The sequence below is a fragment of the Magnolia sinica genome, chromosome 10 (assembly GCF_029962835.1).
Source record: "Magnolia sinica isolate HGM2019 chromosome 10, MsV1, whole genome shotgun sequence".
NCBI lineage: Eukaryota > Viridiplantae > Streptophyta > Magnoliopsida > Magnoliales > Magnoliaceae > Magnolia > Magnolia sinica.
Genome location: NC_080582.1, coordinates 81,834,629 through 81,847,474, shown reverse-complemented (window position 1 = coordinate 81,847,474; position 12,846 = coordinate 81,834,629). Strand labels below are relative to the sequence as shown.

Below are 12,846 nucleotides of genomic sequence, written 5' to 3'. Positions count from 1 at the left end.
TCTAGCAGAATAGGATCTAGTTGTAGGCACTCCTTAACATACCTTACGAACTAAATGATATGCAAATTTACATGTGCTCTGTGGATATGAATGTTTCTTTTATCTCTGGTGGCATTACCATTGTGCGGGGATTTTAGTTGGTCTTTGGGAACCTTATACTCTATACCTAACCTACATCCATACCTTTCATATTTTGAAGGTTGTGGCACTCCTGCCTCTCAATCTCAAGTCTCTTCATGGCTCCTTTTGTGATATGCTTAGATTATCTTCTTTCTTTTTTTCTAGTGGATGTGTGTGATCCTGTACATTTTTCACTTTCATGTGGTTGTTACCTTTCTGCAGAATGGTAAGCTGTTGAGAAGCATTAAGTCCCACCACATGGCTGTTGTTTGTCTCAGTTGGGTGGAGGATGGACAACCAATAGGCGTATGTTCTTACCACTTACCTGGTTATTAATTCATTGTGCACCACTGAGCCATCTATCTATTATAATCCAACTCAATAAATAAAATTTTTGTCATGAAATATACAAGATTTGTGATATATCCTATTGTTTATGCATCCTTTTAATTTGATACTAGCGATCTCTGCTACAAATTTTGTGCATCCTCGCTCTTTCCTTTGTGGATATTTTTTTCCCTTTTTCCCCCTTACTTTCATTTAGTTTTTTCTTGCATTATGGAGATACAAGAGGCTTCCTTAGGTTGTCCTGCAATGGTAAGTTTAAAATCCTAAGCTTAGATGGGCTTAATCTCCATTATTTTGAAATTAAAATGATCTGGTATGTTGAAGCTTCGAGTTGAAATTTGTGTTTTTATATTTTTTGGAGGAATTTCACTGACATTGCTTGTCATATGGAGGAATTCGCTGTCCTTGCAATTTATTGTTGTCTTGCTTGCCCCAACTAGCTTTGACAAGGCTATATAAAAATGATGATTGTTTTCCATTTGTTACTCTTACACTCTGCCTCACCACATGGTTATCCAGATTGTTCATCTAGTAAGCCCCATCATGGATTGGCTGCTTGGAAAATCCTATTGATCAGGGATTACTCGTTAACCATAGAAAGGTGTTAAACTGTAGGCTGTTGTTTCTAACCATCCTTTTGTACGGATGGAGAGGATCTCTTATTATTAAATTTTTTGTTTGGCACATTCTTGGTTTTACTAGGAAGCCAAGACTAATTCAAATAGGATGAAGAGAGGCTTGTTGGTTAAAAGTCTCCTTGAAGTCAATAGCAAACTTCGCATGTGCCTAGGTTTCCCAGCAGTCTTGGTGGTTAATTAAATCATTTCACATTTTATTAGTTCTTCCCAATGATGATCTGTGCGTAAACTCTACTTTCCCTGACTAAACTTCTCCTAAAATTAGCATGCGATCTGGGGCAGGTGGCATTGTTGATTGCTTATCAGACCAGAGTCCCATATTGCTCTGCCAAAGAGAAGGATCCTTCAAATGGTTGTTAATTGGCACTTGCAAAACCAGATTTCTTGATGATCTGAGGAACCAGAAGCAGTCCACTGTATTGCTTTGGAGTGATTTTGAGAACTGGTTGGCCTGTCATTTCTGCAAGCCATGATGTCCACGAGTTGTGCAAAATTTGAGTAAAGTTATGCAATATGCCTGAGAAGTGGTATAATCATTGGAAAGGGTTACCTAACTTAATGTAGTTGGAAACGAATAAGTAGCATCTTTTCTAAAAATTGGATGGCGTAGACCCTGTTGAAGTATTTATAGGAGCTCTGTCTCGTCTTCTTTGACATGATGGATTACCTATTATATCAAACTCATTGACAATTACAGTTTCCTTAACTGATTTTTCAAAGAAATGGTGGTCATCACCCTGTTTATCTTAAGTTGAGGATTGTACCTGTGAACTGTGAAATGCTACATCTATGTCAGATACGAGTCCTATGCAAGTTGCATTTCCTATGGCTATCTTACTGGAAACTTTTTGTTTCAGTTGCACAAAGTTAATTTTTCTAGTTATTTGGAATCTATGTCAATTTTAATATTATCAGTTCTCGTGGATTTTTTTTATTTATTTTTCAATAAATTGTAAAGCCTCATCTAATATCTGATTTTCTTTTTTCTTGTGAAATAATAGATTTTGTCCTTTAATTACTCATACTATTTAAACTTTTGGGTTCAGGATGAGAGTGAGAACTTCTTAACATATGAAGACCGCACAGCCCGTTTCTTCCCTCCTGCTCCAAGGGTTCCTCGGATGCCTGGACTGGGTGCTGGGGATACTGGATTCATGGATGACAATGATGATTCATTTCAAGTATCAAATTCTTCGCATCAACGTTTTAACATCCTTTGCAGTGGAGATAAGGATGGCAGCATTTGCTTTACTATATTTGGGATTTTCCCAATAGGAAAAATTGTAAGTTTATGTTCTGATTTTGGAGAACCACATATTCTACTCCTTTTACTTTATCTTTTTCATTTTTTTTAATTGAAAGGTAACCAACATTTTACTAAAAGAAGCAAATGGAAACAAAAAGACACAAAGGGAAAGGCACTGAGGAGCCAACAATGAGTTACCTTCTGGTTAATCCCACTTTTGCTAGAATATCAATAACCTTGTTTGTGTCACTCTATAAAAAAAAATGCTGCAACAATTTTGGATCTCAGATGAAATAGAATAAAATTTCCATGTGCTTGGAATTTCCGAGGAAGCCCACTTAGTGGCTTTGCTTGAGTCCCTTTTAATGATAAAAACACAGCATCCATGGGTGCATCCGCAAGCCATACTGACGAGCGAAGATTTCCATGTTGTTTGATCACATAATACCCCAAGGACTGGAGAATGCCTTCAAAATCTCATGCTTCTTATTGCTAATCACACTCCCAACCTAGAGGGGCTTGGGTTTCCCATCAAGTATCCATCAAAATCCATAGGGTAGTCACATCTACATGAATATATTGCCTCTTCACTTTACGCTTGATGCAACTATAGTCACATACTATAGACTAGACTTGTAGAGGATTTTGTAGAGATATTTGGATTTAGGCTTAGAATGTAATAGAGAGAGAGAGAGAGAGAGAGAGAGAGAGAGAGAGAGAGAATAAAGATTAAGGAGTAAAAGAGAGTAAGAGAGAGTTTGGAATGAATAATGTTGCAATTTGTGGGGGGGGGGGGGGGGGGGGGGGGGGGAAGGGGAATTGGAGTGTCTTTTTATAGGCAAAAAGTAAGGATTTTGCAACCAAAAAAAAAAAAAAGTGCCAATGGTCAGATTTCTGACCGTTGGCAAATATGCAATCGCATACATTGCATATGTGATCGCATATTCTCGCTTTTTTGCATATGTGATCGCATATGCCACCATGCCATATGCAATCAACACATGCATATGCAGTTGCATAAGACAACATTGGTAGAAAACACAATGCAAATTTACACAAGAGTAGAAAATGTTAGAAATATAGAGGGGAACATTGAAGAAAAGGCTTGAGCATTGATGCTCTTGTGATCACTATCAACTTAGTATTCCTAAACCCCTTGTCTGGACTACAAACAACATTATGAAACATTTATTGCTTTGTTTAGTTTATATTGATTATTTTCCCACAAGAAAAGAGCAAGTTATTCAACAATGGTAACAGTGGTCGTAACGGCCAGCCTTATGGCCATTATGATGCAGGCCATTATGGCTGTTATGGTTTTTTTTTTTTTTTTTTTTTTTTTTTAAAGCATTGGTCTTGTATCGGTCTGTCATAGCCCTGGGCCACAACGACCGTTATAGGGCCGTTATGGGCCAACTTTTTTCAAAATGGCTGCTATAGCCCTTATCGCGTAACGGCTCCCACTGTTACCAATACATAACGACCATTATGGAAATCGTTTTGAATACCATGGAATGAAGAACCTCCATAGAATTCTCCCTTTATGGCCAAAGCTGCCCCCCAATTCCATGCTACACTAAAAGGACCTATAGAAGAAGGCATCACCCAACTATACTGAAATAAGTTAAAAACCTACCCCAAATACACGCATTCGTAAAGTTATGTGCCTTTTCTGGAGGTTGTTGACTATGAGCACCTTGTTCTTGCCGGCTAGCCAAGCAAAAGCAATAATCCTAGGCTGGCTTTGTATGACCAAATGCATTTCATCGAAACGTAGGCCTTGTTAGCATTAAGAGTATGAAGCGCCTTATGAATTGATTTCATAGTGAATCTCCCCGATCTCTCCAATTTCCACTCCTTGGAGTCCCTTTCTTGCCTCAAATGGGACCAAATTCTGCAACTGGTAGAGTGATGTAGGACATGAAATTAAACAGGACATGCAAGAGTTCAAACTTTAGATTATGCCAATTTTAAACAATCACAAAATTTCACATCTTACATATGATCAAAATATTGAAAAAGGGGAATCTATGGAGGTCCAAGCGTACACAAGTTTAGGGTTGAATCAAATAAAATTATAAACCAAATAAGCCCAAAGGAATGTAAGATTCATCCATTTTTGCAAAGGATTGTTCCCCAATTCAAGAGATTCACTATGTTTCAATTTGGGGGGAAATCTAGGGTTTGCAAATTTGGGAATAATTGGGATTTGGGATTCTCTAGGGTTAAGGGCCTGGATTTAAGGCTAAAGAGGAGGGAAATAGAGGAAAGATGGAACCTAAGATGAGCCACATGCGTGGATAGCAATTGGCCTTGGGCGCACGTGCGTGACCACTCGTCCACACGTGTGTGGGGCCCACAAAGTCGGAAAGCGATTCCTAGGCTAGGATCGGTTGGGGTAGGACCGTCTTCATACCAAATTTTATGTCGATCCGATGCACGGTTTGTGCGTAGTACTCCGCCGAAGTTTCAGCCCTTCTGATGGGTCAGAACCTGAAAATATGTTGTAAAAGAGAACTTGGGTACAAGAAAGGGTGAATCTAAAGATGAGAGGGATGTAAAAGATGATGGATGTGGGGTATAAAGAAGTGGGGATGATTTAGGATGGTTGTGGCTTCGCATCACGGTACTAGCCCTTCGAGGAACGGAGGATTTTACATCCAACTCGATTCTTCAACCTAAAGAGATAGAGAAGAAGAAAAACGCAGAATTTTTATTCATAAACTTCATTGAAAAATACCTATGGGGTTGTTTATTTATAAGAAAACCCTAAATCCCAAAAGTCAATTTTACCCTTGCGCCATGCACGCACACTAATATTTAAAGCTGAAGTAAATAAAATAATAACTAATCTACGCAATCAAAGCCGTTCATGATATTTTTAATAACGAGAATAGTCAAAACTCAAAATCCTAGATTATCTAGGGTAGTGGGCCATGATCATGAGATCCAATGGTAAAATCCATATGATGATCAGGTCCACTCCAATGCTCCATAGCACAACCCCTAACTGTGAGGCCCTCCATAGATGTCGTCGTCGATCCAAATCAATAGTGGGGCCCTCCTCCTTGAATATGTGTGTAGGGTGGGGGGCGTTCGCATGATGTCCCCATCACAGAGTAAGCTAGCAAATCATCTAATTCATCATTAGACAGATTCCTATAGCAAGGAGCCCAAACCAGTTCGCTCCTAATGATGGAGAAACAATGGGCAACATCCACTTCTCTATCAACTGTTACTTGAGCAAGGCTAGGATGAAGCATGCACAAGGGTGATAAGTGCACCATCCATCCTCCTAAAATTGGATGCAAGTACCATTCCCCACTCCAAACCAAGGTATTCAATAACGGTAACGGTGTTCACTCCCCAAGTATAGGGTTGTGATGTAGTAATAAACTCGGTAAGACCGAGGTCGAATCCACAGGGACTGATACCTATACGTTATCTGAAACCAAGTAGAACTAGAACTAGACTAAGATGTGTTCTAAACCAAATAGAGTTTAAGGAATAATTGTGGAATAATTATCTAAAACTTTAAGGAATTTAAAGGAAAGAAACTAGGGATTCAGAAGATCTACTTGTAGGGATCAGGGAGATCTTTTGCCTGCATCAAGAATCATGGAAATCAAACTGAACCTACTTGATCTAGTCTTCACAAGATGAAAGGTATATGAATTAGAATGGATTCCATCATCTAACCATGCCCAGGAGACAAAGCAAACAACAGGATTAAACTAATTACCAACCAATCAATAATGTATGAAGATTAGGAAGGGTATCGCCATCCGACCATACCCATGAGACGATGATGAACAACAGGGCTTCCTGACGTCATAAACATTAAAAGGGGAAAAGAAATATTCAAAGCCATTGCAGACCCATTGTAATTTCAGTCACAACAGACCATTAAAGACTAAGAAAAATATTCCTTTAATAATCAACTAAAATCAACATCAGTTCAGTCTAAACAAAAGGCACAAGCAAAAAGATCCCCCATCACGCTGCAAGCTTCACCTCTTAGCCCTAGCTAAGAGGTTCAGCCCAACATGAATGGGCTGGATCCAAAACAAATACAATAGAAAGAAAAGAATAGAAAAAAGAAAAAAAAACAAAAATTACTTTCCTAGCTCCCTGTCGAACATCCCACGTTCAAGCCTTCCAAAACGAGCCCTCCTGTTGCCTCTCTCTCTCTATCTGACGTCCCCTATTCAAGCATGACCTCTTCTCCACGTTTGGAACTCTTTTTATAGCTTTTGGAGTGGTGGAAATCGGATTTGGGAAGCTATCGCACGCGTAGCGAAAGCCTTTTCGCAGCCAAGTTCGGGGCTTCATAACTCTCGCGTTCCTTGCATTATTTCTGTAAAATCAGCGTCTCTTGGAAGTGTTTTGGCTGGCCTACACGATGGACGGTTCAGATCTACCATATGATCAAAGATGGTGGGCCACAACTGCCTGGAAAGTCCGATTTCGCGGACGTGCGTAGCCTTTCTCACGTCCGGCACTGACGTGATCGGTGGGCCCCACAGAGGTATTTTCTGGAAAATCCACCCCGTCCATTGGATTCAGAACGAAATTTCGGTCAAGAATGAGTGGTTTTGAACGTCCATTGACGCGGCCCAGAGAAGAAATCACCCCAAAAATCGTTTTGAACGTCGCAGGACCGCCTGTTTGTGGCCTTTGTATCTCGCACATATGCATGCATGGGTGTAAAATCTCAGCAAGGTTTTGTAGTAGTTGAGGCCCTCTACATGATGGACGGTTTGGATTTCCTACTGGGACAATGTGTGGGGCCCACTAGCGTCCGCAAAAACGGACACCGTCCGTCCGTCTCGCCGCGTGAAACGGCTACTGCCGTATTTGTGAAGGAGATGCGGGTCAGCGCTGCTGACCCGCCTTACACGGTACGGTGCGCAGCTGCACGTGTAACCTCATTGTACACCCGCTGTATGTACGGGGCCCATTGTGATAGTCTATCAAAATCCAAACCATCCATTTGTTTCCTCATCTTATTTAAACCGCCGAGACCAAAGTTGAGACAGTTCCAGATATCAGGTGGGCCCAGAATCAATGGTTTATGGGCTGATCTGTCAGTTGGGGCACTTCCATAGTGATCTGAGGGCTGAAATTTGATATGTACGGTTAATTTATGGCCCTCAGGCCATGTATGAAGTTTCAAGCCGAGACGATGGTTAGAACCCTGTGATCTTGCATTCTGGCTAATTTTTGGGCTACTTGATCTTCAGTTTCTCGATTTTCGCGGACCCCTGGTGTATAATTCTGTCGCTCTTGGTCTCTTAGAGTCCGTTCCTTGCCTTGGTGCTTCTGGAGCGTCAAATCCATGCCTTTACCACCCTTTTTCAGTCCAGGCTTTTAAACACACCCTGCATTACAAACACGATTAAATCAGCCATTAAACGGTATTATGTTTGTAGATCCAAGTAATAACTGGGGTCTAATATGCAATATTTGACCCTCAACAAACGGCAGACGTAGCGGCCACCCTTTACTGTTACGATACAGGCCATAATGGTGTTACACTCCACGTAACGACCTTTTTATCATATAACTATAATGGTTGTTATGGGTCAAATTATTTTTTTTTGTCATGGTCGTTACAGCCTCGTAACGCGTAAGGTACCCACCATTACCATTATATAATGGCTGTTGTGTAAGCGTTTTGGATACCATGCTTAAAACACAATCTCCTTTTTGAAATGCTCATGAATTTTGAATATTGCCTTCCAAACGACTTGAAGCTCTGTATAAAGAGGAGGCCTTGTTGAACCAACCTCCCATAGCTTCCCCATATTTGCATGATATGACCCACCCTCTTTAATAGACTATCCTCCTCCTTGAACCTCCACAACCCATTATTGAGATGAGCAACTTTCATGCATTTTAAATCCTTAATACATGCTCGCCACCTTCACTAATTCGTTTGTAAGTTTCACTACATGCCATGAGGTGAAACTTGAGGTCCTTAGCTGAGCCTCTCCAAAGGAAGTCTCGTTGGATATTTTCCAGCGTGTTAAGAATGCTAGCTTGTCACTAAAATAGGGACATGAAATATAATGGCATATTAGACATGGCCACCTTGATTAGGGTTATTCTACAGCCAAGTGATGGATATTTTTCTCTTCCAACCTGAAACTTTCCTTTCAATCCTTTCATTGCCTTGTCCCTCGGATGCTTAGCCAGCTCACCTAATGCACAAAAGTGCACTGTGCACCCAAATATGAAGAAGGCGTTCGGACCTGCATCCAAAGACCCCTATCATATTATCAACTGCTGCGAATCCAACCTGATTCTCACTAAGAACTTGAATCTTATAGACCGAATTCGGGTGTAAATGTGGTGAAGGGTTGGGACAACCTCTTATCATGGTTTTGAATGTCAATATTTGTTGGTGTATTGGCCTAACAGAAATGATACAAGACGATGTCACGTATTGATATCGGGGTCGTATTGGTCAGAATTTTTTTTTTAAGCAAAAAAAATATATATGAAAAATAGAAAAAAATTTGAGATATCCAATAATCTTTTTTTTTTTTTTTCACCATATATTTAATGTTGTATCAGACCATTCTTTGATGAGAATGTTGTTTGTTGATTTGACTTGTTGAAGGTCAACTAAATGGGCCTTAATTGAACACAAATCAAGCATGATTTGGTGAACTAGGGCCTATTACATTGAAATAGAACAAAAAGAAGAAATTAGTGAATGTTTACCCTTCTTTTTTTATTTTTCCCATAATGGTCCACTTTGCTTCAATTTGTTGAATTCCATTCAAATCATTTGTTTTGATCCCTAAATATGTCTAGATCTAGCTTTAAATGAGTTTTTAAACTAATTTCATGATTTAAAAAAAAGAAAGAAGAGAGGAGACATGAATGAAATTTTGAAGGAAAAAATAAATAAATAAATTCAAAATTGGGCTTTTATGGGTGTTTCGGAGCCGATACGGGTCAGTTTTTCGTATCAGGCTAATACGGCCCCGTATCACATATCATCTCGTGTCATATGGATACAATACGGCTGTATTAGCAGTTGATACGATACTGATATTATTATTTATGCCTCTGATGAGACCATGCCAATGACAACTACCAAATCCAACCTCATTCCACTGAGAATCTGAATCTTACCGACTTCGAATTTCAGTTTAAGTCTGGTGAGGGGTCGGGACAATCTCTGCCTATTTGTTTGTTCATCTGATTCTGATGGGACCAACTAATGCAAGGACACAAATAGTGTTGTACCAGTGCATAAAATGAAAACTGCTCCCTGAGAGACTGAATTTTAATAATTCAAAAGGTTTCCATTACCCTTTTCTATATTTTTAATTTCTAATTGAAGCCGAAACACTTTTGCATTTCCTTGAGATTAACACAGTTCCAAGAGCTTCCAGATCTTCCTAGCAGTCATTATAAACATCACTCATGCAGATATAGTGCATTCCACTGCATTTAACAGCCAGGAAATGACTAATTGATTGGAACTATGAGAAGCAATTACTTTCTCAAAGTTTGGTGTCCATAGCAACAGGTTTAAAAACTGTCCCATCTATGTACTCAGACGTCTACCTCCAAGGAGTTTTGTGGATTTGGACCATCGAAGATAATTCCCGTTGTTCAGTTTCTATGAGACCATTAAAGACTAGTGGTTCTCCATATTACCTGATGACATATTTTATGTGTCTAGTTGTAATTCAAAATCTGTTTTATTTGACAAGATATCTTTAGACTTAAATGGATCCACAAATCATGCTATTATTCGTAGTCACAGAAAAACACTAAATATGTAGTACTCCATAAAATCAGATCCACAAACTGTTGATAATATTTCAGAATTATACTTAATACATCTGTGCCAGATCTGTTCGTCACTTGTACATGAACCCATATTTAAGCAAAAAATAGAAAAGAACAAATGCTTCATTTTTTATTTATTTATTTATTTTTTTTCCGGTCTTCTTTCTTTGTTGTTTCATTTTCAACTTAACATATGTCCATATCTATTCAGACCTCTTTTTTAAATAGCGGGCTACTGCTGCTGCTTTTGTTTTTTTACCAGACCTAGCTCCAGATCTACACAGATCTCTTTTCCAGATAGTGGGCTGCTATTATTTCTCTAAAATTTACCCTTCAGATCTACAAGCTCTCTTTTCTAGAGAGGACAGCTACTGTTTTTTGTCATAAGTACACAGATCTTCATCCGACCACACCAGTGGATGATCTCCACTGAACCAGAAGTCCAGAACTATTCTCAGCCCTTGATCACATCAAGTCTAAACCATGCAAGATTTTTGTTCACACTATGACTGCTAACATAACTTTATTGCCGTGGTATTCACAAATGGTTACGTAATGGCTGTAACGATGGGAGCCCCCTTATCCAATTGGGGCTGTGACACCTGTTCTGAAAAAGAAAAAAGAAGAGGCCCGTAATGGCCGTGTAACAGCCATTATGGGGCCTAAACAGTCTGATACAGGGCTGATACTTTCTTCCCTAAAAAAATCAATCATTACAAGGCCGTAATGCCGTTACGGTCCGTATCATAATGGCCATAAGGCTGTCTGGTATGGCCACCATTACCATTGTTGAATACCTTGCAGATGGCTTTCTAAATAACTGAAAATTTGGAAATCAGCTGTACAACTGTTGCATTCTTATTGGGATAAAAGTGAAAGAAGAAAAAAGAGTTTTAGGTGGGTTAAATGCAGAGATCGAATTGCTTTGATACAATAAGAAAGCAACAAAATGAAGAAGAGTGAAGAAGAAAAGAGAGGAGAGAGAGGGAAAAACATCTGCTAGAAAGATAGGTGATTAGGTCTCACAATCCTAATGACAACTTTATTAATAAAAGCAAGTAAAGGGACAGAAATGCCATTAGTACTAAAAGGCAACTAAAACACCACAATAAACACATGGATGGTCATATGTACACACAACCCCAACAGCTTCCAGCCTTCCACAACTTTAACTTTGAAGTCCTCACCATCCATCGCAATTTTCTGATCCTGAAAGAAATCTTCCTTAGTAGCACCCTTAAATTCCGGTCTATGTATCGTGGCATCCCCCGATCAATAATCATAGGCATAAATTTTCTTTTTGTGCTCTCCATCATAGAAACTATATCATAGAAAAAATCCTCCCATGTTTAGCCCATGTTATTAGATGAAGTCATTCATCTATAGCTGGTATGGATGTGGCTACATCAAATTTATTATCTTTCCTAAGTTTGACGGCTTTGTAATTAAATGTCATTTGTTTGATCAATTTAACAATAACGAGTTTGACTAGTGATCAAAACTGATTCTTCATATGCTAACAAACTGCTGCATGTGTGGGAGTTATTTACCAGAATATACACGAAGTCTCTATTCATACTCCATCTTTGGAGAAAGAAACTACATATCGTCTTCAAAATGCTTCTATATGCAAGGTATGCTTCTATATACACTGTAGTCCTTAAGTATACTCTTTTTTAGAACCTGTTGATTTTCCAGGTGAAATGGATTAATAGATATTGCAAATTTAAAAATTCTTTTGGACATATCTTCTTTTGTACCATATACAATTTGGGTAAACTTATTTGCCATGATATTCATTTTGTATTTCGATTTGAAGTAATGATATGACAGAACAAGCATGAAATGGCATATATAATATGCTATGTTTTTAATCTTCATATAAGGATGTTGGTTGACTACAGTTATCATCTTTAGTGTTCGTCAATGTAACTGATAGTTGTGTCCTACTTGCGACTAGTGAGTAGTGACGATATTAACATTTTCAGTGACATGGTGTTGGTTTCTCATTCTCTTGGGTCTTTGGATTCATTGCAACAGTGTTTCCATGACATCTCTCTCTCTCTCTCTCTCTCTCTCTCTCTATATATATATATGTATATATATATATATATACATATATCACTCCCATTGTATATTTTCATGATTATATGTTGTCATTTCACAACAGAAGTCAACTGATGCTGAAATTAAAGAAAGTTTAGACATGGACATGGCCCAAAACCAGTTTAGAATTGGCTCTGTTATGCTACATCATAAGGAGATACAAACAATGCAGCATTAATTCTCTTTTTATGATAAGTCATAGACAGAGAGTTTGCCTTTCATGAATACTAAAAACCTAGGCCCCGAAAGAAGAGAAATGGTACAGCATCTCTTGATATACAGCTGAAAGGGGGGGGGGGGGTGGCGTCGGGTGTGCGGGATTTCCTTTCAGCTGCTCAATGACAGAGAGAATCACTGCAGTGTTGCGTGTGGCAGTTGGTACAGTAGCTCAATTGCATTCTGTAACTCTAGGACTTGGGCCTCAATACCAGTTGTGTTTAAGATAGCCTCACCAAAAGCAAAACTGCATGGCCCTCATTAAAGCAAACCCCCGAAAAATAGCCTGGTCATGGATGCCCTTGGTTTCTGATTTTAAGATTCCTCTTCAGCAAACCTCTATGCAGAGCTTATTCATTT

The 12,846-nt window shown here is 39.0% G+C and overlaps 1 protein-coding gene across 6 annotated transcripts in view; it reads left to right on the top strand.

The window, feature by feature from the left end:
- Nucleotides 1–12,846, top strand: part of LOC131217159 (anaphase-promoting complex subunit 4) — a 70,474-nt gene that overhangs the window by 4,637 nt on the left and 52,991 nt on the right. For all 6 annotated transcript variants that reach the window (XR_009157209.1, XR_009157210.1, XM_058211957.1 and 3 more), the window contains 3 exons: nt 343–426; nt 2,153–2,389; nt 11,718–11,798. Coding sequence is in view for 4 of the 6 variants with exons in the window: in XM_058211957.1 (XP_058067940.1) it covers nt 343–426; nt 2,153–2,389; nt 11,718–11,798 (402 nt within the window). In the remaining 2 variants the exon portion in view is untranslated. The remainder of the gene's footprint in view (nt 1–342; nt 427–2,152; nt 2,390–11,717; nt 11,799–12,846) is intronic.